Below are 26,740 nucleotides of genomic sequence, written 5' to 3' on the forward strand. Positions count from 1 at the left end.
ATGTGTTTTACTGGGTGGGCTTTGTCCAAGGGAGAAAGTCTGTGGTCTTGCCAGGTGCACCAAAGCACGACACAAACAACAGTGCCTTCCACCTACATACATGTTACCAGCCCCAGAAACTCGGTGCCTCGTCTGCCGACTGCAACATGGCCATAACTGTCTGCACTCGCTCTGCAGAAGAATAGCTACCGTAAAATGCCTGCCCACTCCCTTTTCTGCTGAAAACTGGGTTACATGGGCGCCTGTCCAGTCAAATCGGGCAATTAAGATATAATTTGCAGAATTCTCAAGTTTGGGGAATGTTATAGTGGGCGCTTGAACAAAGTGGGCCCTTCTTCGGTATTTTACTGTAGTTGTTTTTCTCTGATGATCCCAGACGATTCCAAGGGCTGCAACTTTGCAAACTTCCAGACACGCATTAAGATTGTGAGCCAGCCTCCACCCAGCCCCGAAGTTTGTGTAATGCTTTGTTCTGTACTAATAAAAGATCACTGCCAGCATACACCCTCCATTTTTGGCCATCCGAGTATGGCGAGCATATCAAACAAGGTAAATTAATTGCACTTAGACAAATTCCTTCAAAAACCTGTCTTTACTAAAGGTGACTGTTGGTATCTGCGTTTAAGTTTAGCTTCCCCTTTGCGTTTTTAAGTCCTGCAAAGGCTGTGCACCGCTCCCGTACTCTGAAATAGTCTATGTTCGCTTCCTGAAATTCTTTTTCGAGAAGCTCATGTTTTCCAATTATGAAACTATGTGACTAATGAACAACGACTATTAATTCTGCCTGACAATTTTATAGAATACAAAATATATCCAGTTCGTTCACCGGCCGCGGAAACCACAGAAAGCGCTGTCACGTGACGTATCACCGACGCTTCATTGGTCCAGCAACAGCGTCCAGACATCACATAGCTTCCACTATGGTGCCTGGAACGCGTCTCCGACTGGTGTGTTTACCGCGGCCAAAAAAGTGGTCCCTCGATTTCCGCCTGATGACGTCATAAAAGTGTCATGCTGTCGCCGGTCGCGACCCTGGTGGCGTCCCAACAGTTGTGGTATAAATGGCAGACGCCTGTTCTGCTGCAGGTCGCTTTCCATCACATAGGCTTTCCATTGTGACAGTTCACGGAAGCTAGGGCAGCCGGAAGTTGGGACGTCTAACGGGACGCCGTGACGACAGCGACACTCGCGTTCGCTCGTGCTTTTTGCCAGCATTTCTACGGCCAACCGCCAGGATCGCGACAGGCAACAGCATGACACTCGCGTCATTTGTTGCCACATCGGGACCACTTTTGATGTATGGGCGGGATAGGACGCTAAACACACCAGTCGAAGACGCGATCCAGGCACCATACTTCCACTCCACTGATTCCCGTCAACAGCCGTCCGTCTGCAGATCCAAGTTCAGATAACCGAGATCAAGGTCCGTTTACACTCTTGCGACATCTTAAAACCAAAAGCCTTCAAACAAAAAAACAAACCAAAAATAAAAAAAAAAAAAAAATATCTATTGGGTAACAGTGTAAACTTGGCAGTCCAGCATATTTTCTATTTCTCTCGCGCATTATCCTTTCTTTCTTGGCTCAAAAAGCTTTTGTCAACGTTATAAACGAGCCTTTCTCATAGGTATTACGCGCATTTGACCTCGGAAATCCCGCAAAACCTTCGCTTTTGTGAAATGCAGTTCCAGGGTCACCGCATAGATGGCGCCAGCGTGCCAGTGTGTTCTCTCGTCCTAAGAAATTTTAAGAGGTTTCACCAGGTCTCGTCACTCTCGGTCGTACACGCGCAAGTTTTGTGAATGGGTCTTCATTTTCAAAGATTAAAGGCCCATTCACACTCTTGCAACCGAGCACAACCGAAAGAGACAACCACCGGCATCACAAAGTCCACCTTTGTTATAGAATCCTACCCACACTGGTATTCACCTGACCCGTAAACGGTAACCTCAATCCCAAACTGAAAACTTGGGACCTTGAACAAAACAATCACACCAACCCACTTCCCTTGCAGCCAGAGCAGCCAGAGTCTGAAAGGGCTGGGCTTTATCTAAACGAGAACTGATATACAGGGTGCGGCCGTAAAAACTTTCACATTTGGCACGCCTAGCAAAAAACGAATTTCAAACGTACTTACCTGAAATTGGGCACACGAATGTCGTTTGTTCCAAAGTTTTTTGCCTATTTTTTTCAAGCGTCAACTATGGAGTAGCGAATTATTAGAAAGATAACAAAAATGGCAGGCGTGCATTTCCTATGGCCTATACCCGCCCGTTCACCGTCTGCTATCTCATTCGCGACGCCGCTCCCAGATGGCGTACTGAACGCAAAAACGCGGGAAACGCCGCACGAAAGGCTGGTGTCGGGCGAGATAATCGCGATAAAAAGTGATTTTACCGAAATATGTGAACGATTATGCCCTTTTACTTGAAATTTAGAAACTGGCGGACGCCCTCGTTTAATAAAAATATGTTCTAAAGCAGACGAACGTTTGTCTTCATTTGTCGTCTGCTTATCTGTTGACGGGTCCGTTCCCGGTGAAAGCTCAACTTTGGAATCAAGAGTGCCGTTGCTGAGGCATCTTGATTGTTCCTATTTATTGCTTTTGTTGCACTGTCTTCTGCAGTTATTATCAAAATATTTTCCGCGCCGCCCTGCGATGCCGCAATACTCGGCAAGTGAGTGTGCCCAGGCAGTCAAGTGGTACGTGGAGCGGAACTCGGTGGCCACAGCACAACGAAAATTTCGCACTGCATTTCATAAACGCCCGCCTTCACGCCCAACTGTTTTGAGTTGGGCGGATCGTTTTGTGAGGGGAGAAGACTGTAAAAAGAAGAATCCAGTCAGTGAACGTGAGAGCCTACTGAAAACTGAGGAGCTCATTGAAGCGGTGCTTGCTGTCTTCGAGAGCGACCCGCAATTGTCAACAAGACGAGCAGCTGTAAATAAATGATCTCGTCGCATCATGGTGTCTTCTTGCTTGCATGACGATCTGTCAGAACTTGACTTGAAACAGGTAATTTCAACAATTGTTCATATATTTGGTTCAAATCACTTTTTATCGCGATTATCTCGCCCGACACCAGCCTTTCGAGCGGGTTTCCCGAGTTTTTGCGTTCAGTGCGCCACCTGGGAGCGGCGTCGCGAACCAGATAGCAGACGGCGAACGGGCAATGCACGTCTGCCATTTTTGTTATCTTTCTAATAATTCGCTACTCCAGAGTTGACGTCTGCAAAAAATAGGCAAAAAACTTTGGAATAAACGACGTTCGTGCGCCCAATTTCAGGTATGTATGTTTGAAATTCGATTTTTGCTAGGCGTGCCAAATGTGAAAGTTTTTACGGCCGCACCCTGTATGTCCTCCAACTGAACCCCTGCCCGCAAAAGGACTTATTGCACGTTCACTTACAACTGTAAAATAAAAAGAAGAAAAAGAAAGAAAAGAAACGATGCAATTTGGAAGTAGTTTCAAAAAATTTTTCTAAATGTATTTTTTTTTTTTTTGAGTTGTATGTGAATGTGCAATGAGTCATTTTGCGGGCAGGGGGCAGGGGTTCAGTTGGAGGACATATCAGTTCTCGTTTAGATAAAGCACAGCCCTTTCAGACTCCGGCTGCAAGAGTAGTGGGTCGGTGTGATTGTTTTGTTCAAGGTCCCAAGTTTTCAGTTTGGGATTGAGGCCACCGTTTACGGTTCAGGTGAAGACCAGTGTGGGTAGGATTGCATAACAGAGGTTGACTTTGTGACGTCGGTGGTCGGTGATTAGGTTGTGGATATATAAGGCTTTGAGGAAATGAACGCAGAAACTGAGTTTGAGACGTTCTTTCCCCCTGTTTTTTTTCTTCGACCAAGTTTCCCGGCTTTTACCACAGTCTTGGGTAGTCTACATCATGATGGGTTATGTGCCAGGAAGGCACCGTTGTCACCGTCAAGAGCTTTGCGGTGGTGAAACCGAAGCCACAAAGCGAGTGGTGGCGCTGCACAACAGAGTGAGCTGTTCTGCCAGTTACAACGTGTGACACCCAGCTTCTGAGGTTCAAACTTTTTGCAGTCGGGCATTCGTGAGCAGAGCTGTAAAATAACTAGTTAAAAGTATTAATTCAGGTTTAACCACATTTACACTGGATGCGCTTTACATTCGCTACGTGCGCGCTCCCAGCGTGCAGAAAGGTAAACCGCATTTTTAGCCCGCATAAATAAACTACGCCTCGCAGAAAACTGGAACTCGCATACCAAAATCTGTGCATCTGCGCTTGAAATTTCCAAAATGACGCTATTTTAAACAGAGTTTGTACGCCAGCCGGATGCTAGGTACAGCCCACTCGGCTGAGCAGACGACATGCGGGGTGAGATGGGGAGGGCATTTTTTTCTCTCTATTACCCTCTCTGCTATGACCCTAATGGAACGGTCTTAGGGTCATAGCAGAGAGGGTAATAGAGAGAAAACAATATCCTCACCCTCTCACCCGATGTCGTCTGCTCCGCCGAGTGGGCTGTACCTAGCATCCGGCTGGCGTGCAAACTCTGTTTAGAATCGCGTCATTTTGGAAATTTCAAGCGCAGATTTTGGTAGCAAATTTGGCAAGCTCGGAAACGTTATACACAATGAAAATCACTAAAAGGACGAAGCCAGAGTGAAGACAACAAACACGACAGGACGAAGCGTGCACTGTTTTCTCAACCAAAGTTTTATTAGCGGAGATAACAGAAAGAAAACAGAGTAGCCGACACTGATTACATCAATATGCAAGTACCTACTTATCTATCAGGCACCACATTATCTACGGAGCTAAAACGGTTCACACACCGCTATTCAGAATAACTAAAAAAAAAAAAAACTCTGTCAATAAATTTTTTTTTTTTCACAGGTGTCCCATAAGTAAATATGTCCAATAAACTTGAAATATATTACAAAAAAGGACAATAATTTTGAAGTGTCGAATTCGTGTGACGCACAATCCGCTATACTAAAAAAAAAAAAAAAAAATATCGTTAAGCTTTTTTTTTTCTATAGCTTCCCAATCTATTTACATTTTCGGAGTCCCGGGGCTTTGTTCTTCCCGGCATGCTAATTAAGAATATACGTTAAGAAAACGGCAAATTAAGGTGACGCAAAGACCAACTAACATTCAAAGTCACCAGCGCTTTCCAACGGGTGACGTCACATGCTGCAAAACTTTCATCAGGTTGAGCAAGAACCCGCAAGACTTGATAACAACACTACCCGTACCACTATCACGAGAAGACGAACCCCCACTCCTCCTTTGAATCCCGAAAGTCCAATCATCGTCACTCGATCGCCCTCCTTCTTTCAAACGGCCTTGAACAAGAGACTGGGGGAATAAAGGTAAACTTTCACTTCTGGGGGATATAGGAACTGTGCGCGATCATGTCAGTAATATATCTGACTTTTTTTCAAACGGTCTTGGACGAGAAACGTTCACTTGCAGTCTTTTTTTTTTCTCGCTTTAATTTTTTACGTTTTTTTTTCTTTATCTCTGGACCCATGTGCTGTATGATGATGTCGTTCAGCTAGGTCCTTGGCATCCTGTTGTCAAGACGCGACGACCTACTGTTCATTCGTCGTTGCGACCTGGGTCACGGAAGTGCAAGTGTAGCTTCGATCGTTAAGTGGAGTTGTTCTTATTTGGCGAATATACGGTTAATTGTTTTAGTTTAGGTCTTTTCTGCAGTCAGCATTCTGTTTTTGTCTCTGAGGACCTCAGCAAGGCCGCTACAAAACTGTGGTAAGTGGACATGTAGAAATATTTCTGGAAAACGTTTACTGCAAGATATAAGGGATAAAAAAAAAAAAACGCAGGTAAATGACATTTATAATACTCCCCCTTCCCTCTTAAAAAAAAAGAAAAAGAAAGAAAACAAAAACCGAACAAAACAACAAAGGCTTTGTTTTTCTTTCTATTTTTTATTATTAATCTGTTTTAGGTTCACTATGGATTATCGTTAATGCAGTAAAAAGTGCCCATGGAAAGGGGGAAACTAGATTTTACGTCAAAGATATGTTACATGGCGTTTGAGACAAGCACAAGCTATCTCCGGTCAGCTAGTGGCTGTGGCCCATTCCGGGCGGAGACAAAGCTTACGGGCTTTTGCCTTTCTACTTCGCCTCACACTCCTCCCAACCTTAGGAAATATCGTTTTTGCTTGCGCCAATAGAATAAACTGCATTGCCGAACGCACGGTATCTACTGGAATGTAGCGCTGGAGTTTACGTCCAACGGAGCCCGCGAATATGTGGAGATATGTAATGACTGCTAACGGGAACGGGCCCTATTTTCCAATTACATCTTTCTGGAATGCTCATAAGATTTTTGTCGCGCACGTAAAAAAAGTCGTGGTCACTGTGGTCAACGGGAGCCGATGTCACGCGTAGATTGTACGCACCCGCTTTGACGAGAATTTTGGATGATCATTTTGCTATTTGGGTTTTCTCATCATTGTATATGGGCTACAAGATCCTTTTGAGTGAATGTCGTCATAAATATAGCCTGTTTTGTAGTGTGAGTAAATTTGCGCCTTCCAAAATCCTGCGCACTTCCCGAAACTAGGGTGCCGAAACGAAACCAGAGTTCCGCGGTTCTGGTTTCGGCGACGCTAGCGCCATCTCTGAGGGAATTCGGAAAGTTGATAACAAAAAAACTTACAAAAATATATTATAAACACTTATGTTACAATGTATAAATATATTTAAATTATCTACGTTTTCTAGGTACAAATTGTAGAATTTCAAGTGCACCTTTGAAAAGGACATTTCTGCGGGACTGACGGCGATTCCGTGGTGGTTGCAGGGTCAATGGCGGCAGCAGAAAGATGGTATTTTACCAAAGAACAGTTGGCGTGTACACCGAGCCGAAAATGTGGTTTGGACGCGGACAAGGAGCTCTCCTACCGACAGCAAGCTGCCAACTTAATCCAAGATATGGGACAGCGATTGCAAGTGTATCCTTGTGCCGCGGAAGTGTTCCGTTCGACGCTTACATGTTTAGGCTTACCGTCGTCTCCGTTAGGTTTAGACGGCTTGCGGTGCTTTTTCTCCAGTGAAACGCCGGTTTTGTCGTCCGAATCTACGGAGTCCGAGCTTCCCGAAGTGCTTGAAAGGTGCTCCTACGGTGCGTCCGACAGTGCGTTTTCGGAGTGTCATCGTTGGGCGTTGTGACGCTCTAGTCGCCGAGCTTGCCCAAGGCCGCTTTTCGACACCGATAAGGTAACGTAAAAGGTGAATTCTTTTCCCTCATGAACGCGTTGTTTTACCCCCGAAACGCACAAGACCTGCATAACCGTTCCGAGTTTGTCCAGAAGATCGGAGCACACCGAATACTACTAATATTCTAGCCCGTCGCTGGAGCGCCGAGCACGTGAGGTTTTTTTTTTTCTTCCCAATGGCAGTCGAGTTTTTTTTGTTTATTTTGTTCGCTGCCGTCTTGTTTCGCGGTCGTATTGGTGCTAAAAAGCGTTATCTGGCCCAAAAAGAAAGTCCTAAGGTTTAGTTTTACAACGTCCGGTCGTTTTAGGCTACGTTGGGAACGCCGTAAAATGCGTGATCCTATGTGCGGAGGCCACGACATCTTTTAGTGTGGTCGCGCGCTCGCCGTTTTTTTGATGCGCAGTTGTGCCGCTGTCGCTTGTTCTCGTAACCGGAGTCGCCTCTCCGTCGGTTGGCACAACTATCCTAGTTCGTCTGAATGCTAGCGGTTAGCGGTATCGCTGCGTTTTGTTTTCTGTGAAAAAAAATAAATGTGGCTGATACGTAGGAAAGGTATTGGCCGTAGAGGGAACAACGCAAGGCCGCGCGCAGCGCGCGGCCATTTTTGTTTTGGCATTGAAGTATTTTGTTTTTGTTTTCTCGACGGGGCGATCTTGGCTGACGTCATCTGCCGCTTTTCTTGATCTTTCGGAACACGTGCGCAGTGTTGAGATTCCAGGTCTTTTGCCCCGTGACGTCATCCCGCACAAAGGCATTGGTTAAGCTCTTTTTTTTTTATATTATTATTATTTCTAGAGGGTGCTATTGCCTGTCTTCCAGGGGTAATGCACCGCTCAGGTGTTGGAAAAGCCAATTAAATAACAAAGTTTGGTATGAATTGCAGCTGTCGTCGTTTTGAAATCGGGAACGTAAGCAGTGTGTCGATGCTCAGTCCATTCCTATGCAGGGCAGGTTTTTGGAGCGTTGGTAGTGAGTGCAGGTTTTTAACAAGATGAAGACAGCAGGCAGCCTATATTTATTCGTTTCGTTTTTCTAAATTCTTGTACCGTTTTTTGGAAACTTTTAACCTCCTAAGGGGACACTGACAGGGTGTTTGTTCTCGCCAAGGTTTTTATTTGTACAACCCAGAACACAATTTGCGACTCGAAATTTGTTTCTTTGCTGCCCGAAAACCGCCGACCGAGAACTGACTGGTTGAGTCGTACTCACTATCTTTTCCATGGTCACGTGAAGTTCTCTATGGCTTAGGCCAGGGGTGCCCAAACTTTTTGGTAAAGGGGCTAATTTAGTGATCTGTCGCAGGCTCCAGGGCTGGGAAAGAAAGAGTAATTATAAAGGAGGAAGAACTAAATAAAAAAAGAAAGATAAGCATTTCAACACAAATTAAGTTTAATAATATTTAGCTAGTGATGACCTTACACGACAATTGTGATCAAGAAAATTCACCAGGCATGAATCAAAGTGCATGGGAAATTTGGCACATTCGCCCAGTGCAAAATACTAATGAGAATGATAAAACTAATGCTGACAATACGCAAGAGTTGTGACAAAGGACACTGAGCGCAATGCACACGAGAACGCAAAGAAACTTGAACAAAGTTACAGAGACGTGAGCCAGGGGTCTAAGAACAATGACAATATTCAATAAATATTTTGGCGAAAGGACCCATGTTTCGATGCAGTTTCCCTCGTTCTTTCTTGTATTGTCGTTTGCGCATTAGGAGCTCGTTGCAGCGCCGTTTCTTTGCGTGCACTTCATTTTGTGCTAATAGCAGCGGTTCTGAGGGAAGCGGGCCGCAGGCAGGGCTTCATTGAAAGGGCCGCGGCCAGCCGCATGCCTGTCTGAAGACCTCTGCAAGGCGGATCTGGCTCGCGGTCAGCGTTAAGAGACCCTTGGTTTAGACACACACACACCAAATATAATCAGTCCTGGGTCATTGAAAGCACACACTCTGAATATTAAAGATAGAAAAAAATATGATACCCTTTTTTTTGTGGCTTCTAAAAAACTGCAAATAAGTTTATAATGCAATTAAATGCAACGGTGCAAGCGAGCTGGACAAGAATGACGAAAATAATCCCTGGAGAAGGGGATCCCTCTTGTTCCCCTTCTCCAGGGATTATTTTCGTCTGCAAATAAGTTGCCTGAAAAAAAAAAAAAAAAAATGTTGCGCCGATATTTGGAAGCACTCTGTGCATTGTCTGCATAATTCTCAACATCGCATCGTATTGCGGACTGGACTTGGGGGCGCGTCTATAGACTTGCCGCTCTTCATTTGGTCTCAGGTAGCGCGTCTTTAAAACGCTCACTCTTTTTGTTGCACGGGAGGAAGCACCATCAAACACCAAACATAGGAAGTAATTTTGCTTTAGAAATCAATGCATAAATGACAGCACAAAAAAAGTTTGACTAGATATATGTGGTACCGAAAAAGATTGGCAAAATGGGGACAAAAAAGTACCTCATTTTGTTAATATTTTTTTTTTATCATGGAACTTCCCAGTTAAGGGGTCAGTAGGTAGCGGCTGACATACGCTGCGCAACAGCCAGGACACGTAAAGGCCGATTTGCATATTTGCGTTTTGTTTGCTTGTAACCGCTTATCACGAGAGGACACACACAGGTGCGCCTATCGGGCAGCTGTGGAACTCGTCCAGTCTGGTACAATTAGACTGAAGGTTTTGAGTATTGGCAAAATCAAATCTACGCACTTCCTAAGAGACATGGTCGTTGGTAACGCTCTCAGAATTATTTCGAGCTTACCTTCCCCTGTTGTAAGCTGTTATGAGCAGGCTTGACACACTTGGCGACACCCAACCGCACGTGTGTGAATCAGGTTTAACCAGCCGAATGTTGCAGTTTGATTGTACGGGTTAGTCGAGCAGCAAACGGTACCACCTCGGGTCCTGCTGCACACGAGCACATTTCATTGTGGCAATGTGCGGTAAACATTACTGTTTTGGGTTCAGGCTAACGGTGTTGCATTCTCTCTGTGCGCTCTCTCGATTAGGCCGAATGGACTCCTTTTAAAAAAAGTGTGCACCATCCAGCAGCTGCTATGTCGATTGTTAGCCTGTCATTGGCACAAACTTTTGGCACAGACTCTGTGCAGGTGTTAAACATGAGGGCTCCTTCGGCGTTTGGTGAGGGCTCGGAAATGGCGGCTGCCAATGTTGCTCAATGTAGTTGTGTAAAGGGTCTATTCTGAATGCAATTTTTGATAGAGGGGTGGATTTTGAAACATTTTGTAAGTAGCCTTAAGATGGCACTGCAAAAACGTGCGGATGGCTTGCATGCACCTTGTGGTTCACTTGGCAAGGACAACCTGTGGCACAAAATGGTGCAGTTTGGTCAATTACTGCTTGCCAGGTGCATAGTATCAACAGAAGTTTATGGAAAGCTTTAAGGTACCATAAAATTATTTTTCTTCCATTTCCTCCTAAAGGCCCGTTCACACTCTTGCGACCGAGTACGACTGAGAGAGACAAGATCTCTTAAAACTTCTTAAATGTTTTTAAAATCAGGGAACACACTGGCATTGTGGCGCCATCTATGCGATGACCCTGGAACTGCATTTCACAAGAGCGAAGGCTTTGCGGGATTTCCGAGGTCAAATGTGCGTAATACCCATAGAAAGGCTCGTTTATAAAATTGACAAAAGATTTTCGAGCCAAGAAAGAAAGTATAATGCGCGAGAAATAAAAGAAAATATGCCGGACCGCCGCGTTTACACTGCTTCCCAATAGATGGCGCCAGTGTGTTCTCTGGTTTATGAAGTTTTAAGCAACCCAGGTTTAAGAGGTCGCAAGAGTGTGAACGGGCCTTTAGCTGTTTGTTTTGTTTTCCTTGCATTCGATGCAACTGTCGTTAAATCTTGAGTTACAGCAACAGCCCCTCCCAGCCGTCTGGCCGACGTGGTCGGCCTTCCACGACTGGCCAGCCTAAATATTGCTTTCATCGACGTACATAGCAGTAATCTAAGATGGTCAACTTTGACGGTGTTGGTTTCGGAATGCAATGACTCCAAGCTTCCACCGTGCTTTTTAAGCACACCATAAAACATGTCATTCGCGAAAGAGGAGTGCCTCCACACATTGGCCATATTGGCACTCATTGGCCACGAACGCGAGTTCAATTATTCCTCGACGGATTGATTCTTGATGAGCACATGTGTCCGGGTGACTCAGTGCTTGTGTCCAAGACGTGAGCTGGGTTCAGCTGACGTGCTTGAGTAGTGTGCATGTACCGCAGTGAAAAGGTGGCAAACTTTTGATGTAAAGGCGGTAAGAAATCCTTTCTATTTTTATCATTTCGTGCCGAGAAGCAGGTTCTTAACTCATTACCTTCGTGTACTAGTTTACCTAATGAAATCCCAATCTAAAATCATGAATTCCAGCCCATAATTCATTCCAACCAGTTTTACCCAAGTAATAGGAGATTGAGGTTTTGGGAGTTATTCTCTTAGGGTGCATCCCTTGTCTGTGTGTGTGCCTGTGTCTGTTTCGTCGTGGTACCCACCTTGACCTTAGCAACTTCAGCACTCAGCTCTGCATCAACACCGCCATCGTGTACATGCATCGGTTCTACTACTACCATTCTTTCACCAAGTTCCACAGAAACGTGAGTGTCGTGGTCGACTTTTCTCTCTCACATTTGCCTCGTCTGCCCAAGTATTAGGCTGCCTGCACAATGTGAAAGAATCTAGGCAGGGCCCGTAAGAAGTAAGCGTCACTATATTTTTTGTTCTGCAAGTCGCACCCCCCCCCCCCCCATACTTTTTGTCACTAGTTGTGTGCAGTGCAGGTGAAGGCAATGCCAGGCGAAGCGAAAGGGCGAGCACTAGAAAGGCGGGACGGGAGAGGGGGGCAATGGAGGGTGAGGGAAGAAAGGGAGAGCACTAGGAAAGTTGGAGAGGAGGAGAGGAGAGGATGGTTTCTCTCCTTGTCTTGAGCCTTCCTAGTGCTTGCCCTTTTTCCCCCTCGCCTGGCATTGCCTTCGCCTGTACTGCACGCAACTAGTGACACAGTGTATAGTGACAGCCATTTTTTTGAAAAAGTTGCCGTACAAGTCGCACTTCGTGGGCGGCGCGATGCCGCAGCTGGGGACCAATGTTGCTGCCGCTAGGGCCACCTTCGGACCACTAGAAGAGCAGGTCATAGATGGGTGCTCCGCCGTCCCTCCCTCGTAAATGTCAGCACGGCCTACATCTTGGACAATTACGGTCTATACTTACAAAAAAGAATGTGCCTATCCCGCACCCTTTGGTAGGATGCATAGACAGAAATTTGCTTGGAACTAACCAACTTATATGCTGGGAAGTGCAGTAAATTCAAATCCGCAAATGGGGGCAGTAGTCAAATGCATCCGCGCACGCTTGTCATTGAAAGCAAGCGGTCCTCCTTGCATTCCACAATATCTGCGATGCAAATGCCGCTCCGGTCGGTAGGAGCACGTACAGTCGAGTGTGCCTGAGTTTCGGCCGCCTCGTCTTGCGCACGCGGAGACACGTCGCGAGTGACCGTGGGATGTGGCGGTCGCAGTCTATTGCCGCCTGCGCCCTGTTCCTGGCGGCGAAGGTGGAGGAGCAGCCCCGGAAGCTGGAGCACGTGATCAAGGTGGCCCACATGTGCCTGCACCGGGACGCACCCACCCTCAACCCCGCCAGCGAGGTGAGGGTGCTGGCATGCTCTCTTGCGAACCCCAGAGCCACTGTATGTGGTAGCTCCGGCTGCCGGAGTGGTGCTATGCTTTTCCCCGCGCCACCTTTCGCCACGGTTGGTCTAGCAAGGCACCGTGGCAGTTGGCCGAGTGGGAATTGGCTGAGCCGGCTCAGTTTTAGGGTGACCGACAAAGCCGAACGAGGCTGACAATCTTCGGCATAGCGTTCGGATGTTTCAGAGCGCCATGTGCATACCTGTCGTGTGCTTTTTCACTGCTCGACTAAAGCAAAGTTTAAATTGTCAGCGTGCGTCTCTGCGTACGTTTAACATGGGTTGAGTGAGGTGCTCAAACTTCAGATATGCTTGTGCCAGTATTCAAAGCCCTCTTTCATGTGGCTTTTACTCACTTTTACCACGTTCCAATGAGCAGAGGGAAATAAAACGAACCATAATGACAAACGGGCTGCTAGGTGCTGCTAGCGCCTCGATTACCATTGGGCGTGCTAAGTCGGTGCTCCTTTACTCCTACTCCGACTCTCCGGGTTTCATACTCCGAGCGTAGCAACTAAACGACGCATAGCGTACCGGAGCGCAACATACTGAGGCTGCGTTTCAAACCTACTCGAATATGTCACGTGACAACAAAAATAGAGAAACGCTGGGTGCAGGTAGGTTTTCGATAACCACCTTTACCCTAGAGTTAGATGGAGTAAGTTTTGGAACACGGCCAGGAACTATCGACGCCACTAAAGCTGTTTCCGACAGTGGATACGGGCGGCAGAAGCCGGAAATATTTCGAAGATAAATAATTAGGCCCGTGCGGAGCAGCAGAGTCTAAAGCAAAAGAGCCGGCGACGTTATGAAGTTTTGTAGAAACATTGTAACATTCCTGAAAGGCTTGAAGACTCGCTTCGTGCACATATGTGGAAGGTTACCTTGACCAATTTATTTATTGACCATGCATGCTGTTCCGATTTAAAATAAAGACAACTTTCTTGAACCCGCTCGTCGACGCAGGAAACCCTCAAACTTGCCAGAGATTCCCTGGTTCCGTCGGTTCCGTCTCGCAGCGAGACGGAAGCTACGCCAATACCGGCACACCGTCGTTCGATAGCACGTCAATTCGTTTTTAGGCGGTATGCATGAACACACCTTTCCCGCAATGCTAACTGTTGTTTCGGCTTTCCAGTCGAAGTATCTTTATTTGCTGCGTCTGGGCTAAGCAGTCCAAGCAGGTCCGAGCTATCGGCACGCTCGTTCGATAGATCAATTCGTTTTCAGGTAAGACGCACAAACAAACCTTTTCCTCAACGCTCACTGATGTTTCGAGTTTCAAATCGAAGTATCTTTATTCGCTGGGCTAAGCATTATAAAAAAAGAACAGAACAGTCCGAATGTCTCCTCATCTCGACAACTTTTCTGTCGCTGTGCTATTGCCACGCTACTATTTGACAGATGAATTTATTCTTTGGGCGAGATGCACGAACAAACCTTTATCGGAACGCTAATATCTGTCTTGGCTTTCAAATCAAATAGTTTTTACCTGCTGGATTAAGCACTAATCAACTGAAAAGGGGCTGCGGTCCGGCTACGCCTTTCGTCTCGACGGCCCCAACAGCAGCGCAGCCATCTTGTTTGTTTACGTGATGTCACTGAGTGCGAAGAAGTCACTCGCGCTTCGATAATTCTTGGTGCACGAAGAGCGCGATCGAGTGTCACTCTCTGGTGGCACTCCTGTCCGTTCAGTGAAAGGAGCGCCAAACTCTCGCACTCCGGAGCACAGACTTAACGCACCCATCGTAACCTCCAGGCCCAAAGTGGAAGTCACTATTGGTGCTTCTGACGTTGTGCACCTGGGTCCTTTTGCGTCGTCTCGACACTCTGGCAGCCATAGCTGCCACATGCGGTGCCTCTGGCGGGCCCCAGTCCGTGTCTTGGGTGGCTCCATGTCCCTCGTAGGGCCCAGTCAACTTGGCAAGGAACAGATGACAGGAGACCGCCTCGGTAGGCAAGGCGCTTCGCATACATACGGCACACCGAAGCATAACGTGGAAAAGACGTGTGACAATAAGTTTTACGCTGAAATGGCGCAAACAATGCTGGCAGCACTTTGACATTGCGAAAGACGGCCGAGAAAACTGTTCTTCACTTCCTTCGAGCTAGCTCGAGTATGGCGACAGCGGTTGTGTCGAGTCTCCGCACCAACGGGTGAACCGATTTGTCCATTAGGTTCCTGAGGTGCCGGTCGTAACTGCTTGCAACGAGAAAATGCACTGGCACTATCTCTTCGATAGCATTGGAGCGCTTCCAGTCTATGCATTTCCTAACTTTAGGTAAAATTTCCAAGTTCGGCCTTGCCAATACTGCAGATCTAAAGTGTTTCTGAGCTACCAATAGATGGCGCCTCGTCCCAGTGGGTTCCCTCGTTTGTAAGTGGGTACGAGAGGTTTGGGAGCCGTTGATCCGCACTTGAATGCGAAATATGTGAAGCAACCTCAAATCCACACTGACGTTGCTTTTGCACCATACTTGATTGTTGCTTCGTAAAGCCCTTGTTCGTCGTCGTCGGGCTTGTCTGAGATGCCGGCAGGGATATGGGAAAGTGATTTTTCAGCGGACTAAATGGGCACGGCATTCGGTTTGAGCTGACACTGAACTTTGTCCTCAATGACGCAGGCCTACCAAGAGCAAGCACTGGAGCTCGTCCTAAACGAGAACATGATGCTTCAGACACTAGGTGAGTCTCGGCAGCGTGTTTGACCTTTAGGCGGTCGTCGTTGTACATTTTGTGGCGGCGATTACACGTTTGGAAGTTCTCGCCTGAACGCGAAATTGCACGCACCTCGGGAGGTGTTGCCATTTTGTTAGGTCTTTGGAGAACCATGAACCTTACATTTCCATAGTGTTTTGCTTTGCCGGGTCTATTTATAGCCATGAAATTAGATGAAATTAGATGCTCCACGCACATAATTCGCGCGAGGCTACTCTGCCTACTCTCACGGTAGTGGCAATTGCCGACTCTTCCTATTCAGACTCGCTTCTCAGATTTGAATTCGGAGGACGAGAGCTCATCATCCAATAGAGGAGCTCTGTAGAGTACCTCCAATTCGAAATTCGAGACCGCCGAAATGTTGCGGAAGTGCCACAATGAAACCGAACTGGAAAAGATGGGACAAGCTTTTCTCCCTCAGTATTTCCGTTCTGTGCCTGTATACTTTAACAGCTTGCGAGTACTGTACGTGTATAGTTAAAGGACACATGCAAAGGAAAAAAAAAATTTTTTTAGACGGCTTAGATGGAAAAAGGACGCCATAGAACAATTTTACAACGAAGAAAAAAAAATTTTAGAGGTATATTTACGGCGCAAAACAAATTTGTAGTTGGCGCCCGCGGGCACCGCGGAAAAGTGGTCCGTATTTATCACGTGACTGGTCCTTATTTATCACGTGGTGCTTGCGTTCTTTCGGAAGCTTCCTATGGCCTCTAAAAGTAACTTATTATCTTTGTTTGAAGTATAACAAAAAACTAAGATGAATAAGTAACTTTTAGAGCCCAAAGGAAACTCCTGAAAAAGCGCAAGCAGACGTGATAGACCTGTGTGCCGGTCAGACGACGGCGGCGGCGTGGAGAAACGCGTTGAAGCGGCGTTCGCACAACGCTCAGCGTGCGGCGGCGCGTGGGCCTACCACGTGACCAGCGGCGGCTCCCGCGAGCGCCAACTACAAATTCGTATAGCGCCGTAAATATAGCTCTAAATATTTTTTTTCTTCGTTGTAAAATCGTTTTATGACATCCTTTTTCCATCTAAGCTGTCTAAAAGAAATGTTTTTTTCCTTTGCATGTGTCCTTTAAACAGAACCTGTGCATTCACTCTGTCTTTGTACTATCCATTTGGAAATGAAACCTGAGCTCTGGGGAACATCTCTTGGGGAAATAACCCGACCGTGCACAGGATGGGTTTCGTTGGAACGCGTAGTTGTGCAGCGGATGCTTTATGGAAGCCAGAAAAAGCCTGGAGTGTGTGCTGGCTTTGTAGTCACCCGAGCTCTGGGGAATATCTTTTGGGGAAGTAGTCAGACCGGGCACGGGATGGATTTTGTCGGAACGCGTAGTTGTGCAGTGGATGCTTTTTGGAAGCCAGGGAATGCCTGGAGTGTGTGCTGGCTTTGTTAGTCTGGTATCTTCGTTGAAATTGTGTGTTTTTGCAGGCTTCGACATAGGGATTGAGCACCCCCACACCCACGTAGTCAATTTCTGCCAGTTAGTCAGAGGTGAGTGGGCCCCGCACTGATTTTGGTACTGCGGCGCCGTGCACCACCTTTTACGAGTAGCGATGGCTGACGGACAGTCGAGAATATTTTTCGCTAAAATGTCCGAAACTTCTAGTCTGTGTCACTTGTAGGCTGCTAAATCTTCTTAAAAATCCGCGCTGCCTTGCCAGTTTGGTCAGAGACCCCACAGCCACTTGCAAGGAGCGTGAGCGGCACCTATTTTAACGTGGGAGAGATTTAGTGAACCGACTCTGTAGGAAAAGACGGACACAAAAGGCTAACGGACAGGACAAGGTGACATGGGACTGATATCATTAGCGTTGCACGACGAAAGACTGATTTCATGACTACCGTCCGCTATGCTCGGGGGTACCTGCAATAGTGTTAATTGTAAATACATCCTAGGATGTACTCTATGTATGACAATTTTGTCAGATACAACCATTTATTTAAAGGCTTCGGATGCTCGTGCTCAGTCCTGCTCTTCCTCTCTTCCTCGCAGCCAGCAAAGACCTTGCGCAGACGTCGTATTTCATGGCCACGAACAGGTAAGCGTAGCCGGGGTTGGTTCGGGGCTTTTCCGCCACGTCGTGTGGAACCAGGGTCAAAACCGGGGCGTGCAACTGCACGACACACAACCTTTGTGTACCCCTCTCGCTGGAGCTCTAGCTTTGGCACTGCCAATTGTGTGCATTCTTTCAGAAACAATGCGCACAATAATTGCGCCGCCGCGATTCCTGGAACGAGTCTCCCACCAGTGTGCTTACTGCGCCCTACAAAGTAATCCCTCGAGATCTGCGGAACGACGACGACGTAGAAGTGTCACTCCGTCGCCCGTCGCGATCCCGGAGTTGGGGGATGTGGTGGACGCCCGTTCTGCAGCGGGTTGCTCTTGTTCTTTCCCACCTTTTGCGGGAACCTTTATGCCCAAACGCCAGGGGTCACGACATCCGACGGTATGACACGGCGACTCTTGGGATGTCGTTCATTGCCTCCCCGGGACCACCTTCTACGCACGGGCAGATAGGGACGGAGAAACGCGTACCGAGTTCCTTTGTGCAACGTCGTCGCGAAGCGACGCATACCGCTCTACCACCGCCCCTGCCACGCCAAAGCCGGAAAGGAGCACTCTTTTTTTTTTTTTTCAAATTGTTTCCAGCCTGCACCTGACGATGATGTGCCTGCTGTACAAGCCCCGGGTGGTGGCCTGCCTGTGCATCCACCTTGCGTGCAAGTGGTCCAACTGGGAGGTGAGTGGGGGAAGAGGGGGAAGGGGAAGAGAAAAAAAGGGAGACCCACTACCTCTGTCGGTACTGCAGTCGACTCTCGGTGATTCGGAGTCGGTGAGGATGGTGAAATAACTCGGATTGGGCGAACTCTGAGCCGATGAGACGATCGGACTGGCGTTTTCTATTGGACTACTGCTTGCAAGAAATTAATGGATTTTAAGCTCGTTACATCGACGTGGACGAGCCACGGTAAATACGCTTCAAGAATCGTGGGCCCACTGGAGGGCCTCGAAATGCCTCGCGTCGGCGAGCACAGCCTGAGTGGCTCTTGCAGTTTGTTGTTGGAATCGTCACCTCCTTGCACCACATTGAGCCTAGACACTTGCACAATTTTACTGTCTGAAAGTGGATTGCGGACCACGACGCAAAATTAATATGTATATTGTACAATGTATTGCGGGCTAGGCGATTCCTTAGACCCGGTTTCAATATGTACGCCAGACCATGCTTGTCTTCGCTGCACTCTTTGTTGTTTACCCGGAGGCCGTGATACAGTCGAACCCGGATATATTTAATTCAAAGGGGCTCGTAAGATATTTCGATATATCAATAATTTGATATACAAAAATGTGTTGACCTAAACTTCAGTTGAAATTTCTGTAAGTCTCTGCTAATATTGAAGGCTGTGACAAACGACAAATGGGACCTTACCAAATAGGACCTCTAAGAGCCGCTAAATACAGTAGAGCTTAAGTTGGTAAAGATCACAAACACCGTAGTGTAAATGTGGCAAGGGTGTTCAAAAGCAAGCAACAAAAAAGAAACCTCACTAAATTCAAACAAACAGAAAAGAAAGGCAAAAAAACAGGTAAAGCAATAACGGCGAAAGAAAAATGGAAAAAGGTAAACAAAGATAAGGCATTCAAAGTGTGATTGCCCAACTGTTGTCAACAAACTGGACTTAAGTTGTTTTTTTTTTTTTTTTTTTTTTTTGCTTATTTTATTTTGGGGCGACAGTGGTGTTCGGGGAAGAGCACATGCTACCGTTCCTACAGCAGGCGCAATCCGACCGCGGGAGAAGCGACGGACGGCCGTGCTTAGTTCGCTATATCGAGTGTCCCGCCACGGAGTTCGATACAGAAAAACAACGCTCCTGGACTCTTACATGTGATTTTCAAGGGGATGTTTGGACTGTGTGATATAAACAATAATTCGAAATACCCGGGGTGACATAACCGGGCTCGACTCTAAATCGTGGTGTAGCGGCAGCAATAGATTAAGGCATGTATTATTATATGCTTTGTACAGAATCGTTATTATCGCAATTATGCCGTGGCATAATTATGATCATGTGCCACGATGGTGGTTTTTTTTTCGTACTACTCCCATAGTTTTCGGACTTCAGAAGACTCAAAACGTTCTTCCAATTAACAGTTCCGAAGGTTAGCTTTCGGATTACCGTGCAATTTCTTGCGTAGCGTCGTTGCCTTATTTCGCACGAGCCGAGAATACGAACAGAGCGACTCGGAGTTACCCAAGGGTTGACTGCACTACTCCTGCCGCTACTGCTAGAGAGAAAAAGAGAAGAGCTTGTGCGAGCAGTGGGTCCCCTTTCAGATCCCCAAGTCGAGCGAGGACAAGGACTGGTTCTGGTATGTGGAGCAGAGCTGCACAGCCGAGCTGCTCGAAGGTGGGCACCGTCTTCCCCACCCCCTTTCCCCTCGGGAGGCCGGGCTACGGTGCAGCTCGGGGCGCCCGCCGCGGCTCTTCATTGCAAAGATGTTAATTTATGCGCGTGCCATCATTCGGTTACGTGGAGTTTCGCGTGTAATGTCGGTAATGGCATGGTCTACGGTTCTTTGCTAGTCAGGCGCGGTTTGGGAAAAGTGTCCCGTTTGCTTTCCGTTATGGGGTCCGATGGCCGAGCGTGTTACCGCGCCATAGCTTGGAGCACGTGGAGCAAACTTTTGTGCTCCAGAACTCGAGGATCCCAAGTCCTGCAGCATGTGCAGTCAAGTATCACTATGCGTGGTGCATGTTAAACTCCCCAGGCAGGCAGCTGTACTTCACTGGCATCCGCGGATTGAACTGGTGACATACCCACCTCATGCTGTCTAAACGGCTGTGTGCCTAGTTTGCTTTCTGTTTGAAGTGGTGGTAACAGCCTGGTTACAGGTGGTAATTGCTGACAGCAGTATCGGCTGAAGGAGGCTGTTACGTATGTCGTTCGGTGAAAGCGTAAAATACTCTGATGAATCGGGGCGTTCCGGTGATGTTATAGGAATAAGAGGGAAGTCTTTTTTCGTTGCTTTCCTTTTGTTCTTCTACAGGGGGTGTGAAACTGGCACTACCATACATAAGCTTCTTCCACCAGGAAAATGCTTATGTGTAGATAGCCTCAAGACGGCATTCGAGGGCAATAGATTCCATGGAAAGAGTTGCTTTTCTAGCCATGTGCTCATCTAGCATTGGAGGAATTGCTCTTAAAGTTGGAAATTAGTGTTTGTTTGAACATGTCTGTATATGATGTGTTGGTACCATTCTGAAAGTTTGGGAAAGTGAAGGTTGTATGCCCTTATCTGGCAATGCTAGCGCATCCTAGAGTTTTAGTGACAGCCGTACATTTTTGATTATATTCTGTACCCCCTACAGTGGGTGGTTTGGCAGTCATACTCACGCGGCTTCTGTCGTTTGTGTCGTGTCTCGGCTTGGATGGCGTGCAGAGCTGACGTCCGACTTCCTGGCCATCCTGGACAAGTGCCCGATTCGGCTCAAGCGAAAGATCATGAGCGGAGGTGCCGGGGGCAGCGGATCTTCGGCCGGAGCGTCGACGTCAGCCACAACCACATCGTCTGCCACAGGCTCCTCTAGAAAGGTGCCCCGTTTCGTCCGACCGCTTCGCGACAGCATTCTCAGTTGATTCGGTACTATAGTCCGTTGCAACTCGAGAAGGTAGGGCAAGGGTAAGGCGGGCCGGGGATTAGGAAGCAGACGGAACGTTGGAGAAGAGAGGGGGAAACCTTCTCTCTTTAGCGTTTCGTCTGCTTCCTCCTCTCCGGCTTGTCTTACCCTTGCCCTACCTTCTTGAGTTGCAACGGACTATGTGGGTCTGTTGAAGCCAAAATAGAAAAGTGAAGGGGTCAGTGTTAGCATTGCTCAAATGGGGGGCGGTGTATGGATTGGCAAAGCGTCGATGGGATACGGGGCAACGGAGCTAGGTCGTGCACATTTGCACCTGTGTTAAAAAAGGCGGCATCTAGGGAACCATTAGCGATTAAATTCTCGCTACCCCTCCTGTGCTAGCATCGGAACTGAAGGCTGGTTGAGTGCCCGGATCAGTGCTCCCAAAACCTGATCTGCTGCTCAAAGGAACACTGGAGGGTTATTTTTATTTCCCAGGTGGCCACACTAGTAGAGTAAGAAATGCTACTGTGGTATCTGACAGGGTGAGATTAGCAGGGAGGTCCTTCAGTCGTCCGCCTACAACACGAGCTTCCTAACATTGATAACGCTTTAGTGTCTCTCAAAAGCGTATGTGCAGCCAAAGCACAGCAGAGGGCTACCAACATGTATTGGAGGCCAGGCATTTGAAAGGGGCGACCTGTTACCATCCTGTCAGCGATCATACAAATAACAAGCACCCTCTTTACATTCCATCAACTTTTCTCCTACAGTCGCCGACTGATTTTTTGGACTTCGCAGGGACTGAATAATAGAGCAGTCCAAAAAATCTGAAGACTAAAAAACTTGTCCTTATTACATCCAAGCGGGCTAAAAAAAAAGCCGTAAATAGTGCCTTGCTACAGGTTACGCCTGCGCGTCTTGTTTCAGGATACGCCTTTGTTTGCGTTCGGCAACTTTCTATTAGCCTTCTTCTCTGGCGTTATGGTCGAGTACTTTTAACACTGCGCAGCTGAACACTGCGGCGGCGGAAGAACAGATAGTGCAATGACATCCAAGCCAGCGCTGTCTGGAAGCACTATTCACCAAGACGAGATGAGAGGTTCACGACTGCAGTGGCGCATGAACAAAGCAAAATGTAACAACATATAAGGATAATGACGTTGAGCTAGAGAATACAAAGCCGTACGAAGTCACCTAGCAGTAAGTTTTAGCAGTACTCAAGTAGCACTGCCAAACCAAGCCAATCCATGTGCTGCCAACATAGAATCCAAAATGGTCGCTTCTCAGTGGTGTTTCCCGCCTGATCACTCGCACCAGTTTTGTCCGAAAAATCTAACTTTCGGAGTTCAAGCTGTCCGAAACATCGGTCATGAATATGCACTATTTCTACCGGGTAGGTCACGGTTCCTCTTTTAGGTCCGAAAAATCGAACAAGTCCGAATTATCGATACCCGAAAACCAATTGGCGACTGTAATTTGTTTTTGGACATGAAGGTACAGGAGGTCTTCATGTAAAATGGTACTTGGTCATCGTAGCATACTTACTATCGAGCTTCGCATTCTGTGTTATTTTTGATGCCGTCACTCGGTTTTCTCTCGAAAAACACTAAAGGGTCGTCAGTTGTCTTTCAGCTGCTATGGTTGAGCTCCTTAGGGCTTTGCACGTGATGTTTTTGCGTTGTACGCTGACTGACGCGACCCTTTCTCGCAGGACGGCCACCCGCCCATCAAAAAGGAGGAGCGGTCGGGCAACCACGAGGGTGCTGGCGACGGACGCAGCTCTTCCAGCCGCAGCAAGCAGGAGCTGTCCGGCAGCCGCGGCGGATCCAAGCCGGGGCAGCCGCACAGCAACCCCACGCAGCGCTCTCCGCCGGCGCCCCAGCCAAGCAACCAGGGGGCGGAGCACCTGCTGTCCCCCGGCAAGCGGAAGGAGTCTGGCCACCCGTCGATGTCCCTGGACGCATACAGGGACAAGCAGCAGAGGCAGAAGTCCCACCGACCGCACCCATCCGCGGTCAGCGCGGCGGAGGAGCGCCACCGCTCGTTCTCGCACCAGCCGCCCCCGTCCGCGACCGCATCTGCGTCGCTCCACCCCCACCGGCCCCAACAGCATTCGCAGCCCACGAACCACGACACAAACCCACCGGCGACAATGGACTTCGGAAGGCAGGACGGCGGCGTTTCCGGAACGCAGCAGGAGCAGGTCGCGGACGACTTTGGCTTCGGCTACCCGCCGGCATTCGAGGCCAGCGGCGGCGACAACTCCGTCGACAGCTTCCCCTTTGGCCTGGACAACCCCGACCTGATGCCCGCCATCTCACCGCTCCAGTTTGACGACGACAACATGGGGGACTCGCAGGAGGCGAACCAGGCTCCTCCTCCCCCCGCCACTGCCCCCATGGAGAGCAACGGCCCTTCGGTCGTAAAGGCAGAGCCGCGGACGCCCCCCCCTCCCCCGCACCCCGTCAAGCACAGGCCTCAGACCCCTCCACCGCCGCCGCCGCCACCAGCAAAGCAGAGGCCACAGACACCGCCCAAGCCCCGTCCCCAGACCCCACCCCCACCGCCTCCCCCTCCCGCGAAGGTGGCACGGCCCTCCACGCCACCCCTGCCTCCGCCGGTCGTCGCAGTCAAGACTGAGCCGAAGATTCCGTCACCGCCTCCCGCTCCCGTGGTGAAGGAGAAGGAGAGGTCTTCGGAGCGGAGGGAGCGGAAGGAGCGCCACAAGCACAAGCACGGGTCGTCGGAGCGCTCGCGGAGCAAGCACGGCTCGCCCGGTGCAAACAAGCACGGGCAGGACAAGTCCGGCTCCGCGGACGGCCGGGCGCACGGGAGCGACCGGATCCCCGAGCCAACCCTGCACCAGCAGGCGATGAGGAACGCCGCGGAGGCCGCCGGGGCGGCCCCCTCCCCTGCAGAGCCTGCAGAAGCGCACACGGAGGAGCGGGTGGAGCGCAACGGCATCGGCAAGCACGACCGGAAATCGTCGGGTAGCTCCAAGTCGGAGGGTTCGTCGCGGAGAGACAAGTCTGAGCGGAGGGAGCGCAAAGAGAGCTCGAGGGAGAAGAACGGCGGAAGCCGGTCCTCCTCGGGCGGAAGCAGTGGGGGCCTCAAGATCACCATCACCAAGGAGAAGCTGCAGCAGTCGAGCGGCAGCGGATCGACAGGCAGCCCGCCCCGGGAGGCTCTCAAGATCAAGATCCCTAAGCTTAAGATCGTGCCCCCGCCGCCCAAGACCCCACCCTCGGAGGGTGGGGCCCCACAGACTCCGCCCCCTCCCCCGAGCAGCGGGCTCAAGCTGAAGATCAGCAAGGAGAGGCTGAACAGCGGCCGCAAACGAGACCGCCGCTCCGGGGATGAGGGAGACCACCGCTCGCCCAAGTCGCGGAAGGTCGCCGGCAACGGGGCCAATCATGCATCAGTGTCGGCCGCCGGCCCCGCCCCCCCGGCAGCCCCGCCCTTCACGGGCTACCCGCCGCCCCCCCAGTTTGTGCCGCAGGCCTACTACGCCGCCCCGCCCTTCGCGTTTGCCCCGCCCCCGCCCCCGATGCACATGGGTCCGGGGGGGTACCACCCGATGCCCCAGTACTTCAGCATCCCCCCGCCCCCTCCCCCGCCCCCCCTGGCCCCGCCCCTGCCCAAAGACCCGCCACTGCCACCCCCGCCGCCGCCTTCGGAGTGACGTGTCGCGTCGTGCCGCGCGTGGATCAGACGGGACTGCCGCTAGGATATCACTTAACCAATGGCCCCTCCTTGCGCGGGACGTTCGTTGCGGATGCGAAGCCGGGAGGCGCCCTCAAAAGACTCGGTTTTGCCGAAATTCCCCCAGGAAAACGGGAAAGACTTTGCCTGTTCAGGAGGTTCGAAAGACCAGAACTCGTTTGTCGTGCAAGCCCGTAGGGTTACGAAGCGTCATGCGTTTGAGAGGGCATTTTCTGCATCACGTTTTGCTTTACTGGAGGTGTTGCTAACGTCTCAAGCCTAAAGTGAAAAATTTTTTTTTCTATTTTTTTTGTCTCGCCTTTTTCTACGGTTGTTTTTCCCAGGGTCTGCGGAGCATCTGTTGGGTTAGCCAATTGCCCGTGCGGAGAGTGGCAGCCTGGTTGTACATAGCTAGGACGACGGAATGACCGCACCGGAGGATTAGGAACGTTTGTTCGCTTTGATATGTTTTGTCACGAGAAGCTAGGTCTAGGAAAGTTTTCCCCGTGCATTTCTCGTTGGATTGTTTTTGTCCGCCAATGTCGAGCGTCAGGAGCTCAGTGGCCCGGCCGGAAGGGCGTGGCGATGGCCCCGTTATAAACGCTGGCAGTTGCTGTGTGCCGCTAGCGTTGAGAACACTCAACGCAGTTACGAAAAAATTTCTAAAAAAAAAAAGGTGTTGAGTTGCTCAGTGTGTGTGTATGTGTGAAGCTCTGGGTGTATGCGTCTGTAAATAGAGATGCTGTAAATAGTGGAGTCGCTCAAGGCTGCAAATGAATCTGCTGCTGTGGTTGCAAGAAGATTTGAAGTCAGTTTTTTCTCTTTTTTTTTTTTGGTGGTTGCTTTGGCCAGTAATGGATGTTGAGGTCTCGTCACGACGTTGACCAACCTTAATATATATTATTTTTTTCGTTCGATGTGGCGCCAGTTTGTGTTGGATGCGAGCGGTTTCCAAGGTGCTTAGGTCAGATGGTGAGCCCCATGTGTGGGCTTGCCTTGTCTGTGTAAATAAAAAGGTTCCCTTGCATAGAAGCCAATTGTGGTCAGTGGTTTTTTTAGGTATTGTCCTGTGCCTCTTTCAATCTTCGGGAATGAAGTTCTAAACAGTCATGCAGCACCTTGCAAATGTGCCAATATTTGTAATACCTCTAGGTGCTTTTGCAACGTATTACTACATATATAACCTCATGGTCCAGTGCAATCCACTTATAAATATAATGAGAAAGCCTGAAAGACTCTATCGTTGTAAGCAGGACATTGCTTTATGTGCCATCATTACAAGTGGATTACACTGTACACCATTTATGATCTTATAGTTCTTGTGATATGCTGTCAGTATTTTTTTTGTCTACCTAGGCAATTGGTTTATACAGATAGTGGTGTCTCATTAATACGGACCCCATTAGTATGGACAAACTGGTTTAATTGGCTTGCATTTTTGTCTCGTGGACAAGTTTCATGGACGTTTTTTTTTTTTTTTTGTAGTTTGTGGGGTGGCAGGTACCCAACCTGGAAATAGTTGGCTGTTAGCTCTACTGGTAATAAATCTTTTCATACTCTGCTAAAGAATAAAGTCAAACTGGCTCACCACTTCAGACAGGGACATGTGATGAAAGGCATTCTAACGGGCGTGGTTTCACCGCAACCAAGGCTAGAGCGAATTTCAACGAGCTACTGCGCGAGCACACAATTATGTGTTCGTAAAATAGTCATGGAAGTGAGCTAAGCCGGTTTCGCAATTTTGAAGG

At 48.8% G+C, this 26,740-nt stretch overlaps 1 protein-coding gene across 1 annotated transcript; it reads left to right on the forward strand.

Moving 5' to 3' along the window:
• The first annotated feature begins 6,784 nt into the window (after positions 1-6,784).
• Positions 6,785-26,029, forward strand: LOC8029024 (cyclin-T2). The gene is made up of 10 exons (XM_002402752.4): positions 6,785-6,960; positions 11,765-11,846; positions 12,767-12,895; positions 15,563-15,623; positions 17,095-17,157; positions 17,660-17,705; positions 18,317-18,407; positions 20,004-20,076; positions 21,110-21,261; positions 23,002-26,029. The coding sequence occupies exons 1-10, from the start codon at positions 6,815-6,817 to the stop codon at positions 24,970-24,972; spliced, it is 2,814 nt and encodes a 937-aa protein (XP_002402796.3). The 5' UTR covers positions 6,785-6,814; the 3' UTR covers positions 24,973-26,029.
• The last annotated feature ends 711 nt before the right edge of the window (positions 26,030-26,740 follow it).

This window comes from Ixodes scapularis, unplaced genomic scaffold (assembly GCF_016920785.2).
Source record: "Ixodes scapularis isolate PalLabHiFi unplaced genomic scaffold, ASM1692078v2 PGA_scaffold4__175_contigs__length_147842914, whole genome shotgun sequence".
In the NCBI taxonomy this organism is placed as follows: domain Eukaryota; kingdom Metazoa; phylum Arthropoda; class Arachnida; order Ixodida; family Ixodidae; genus Ixodes; species Ixodes scapularis.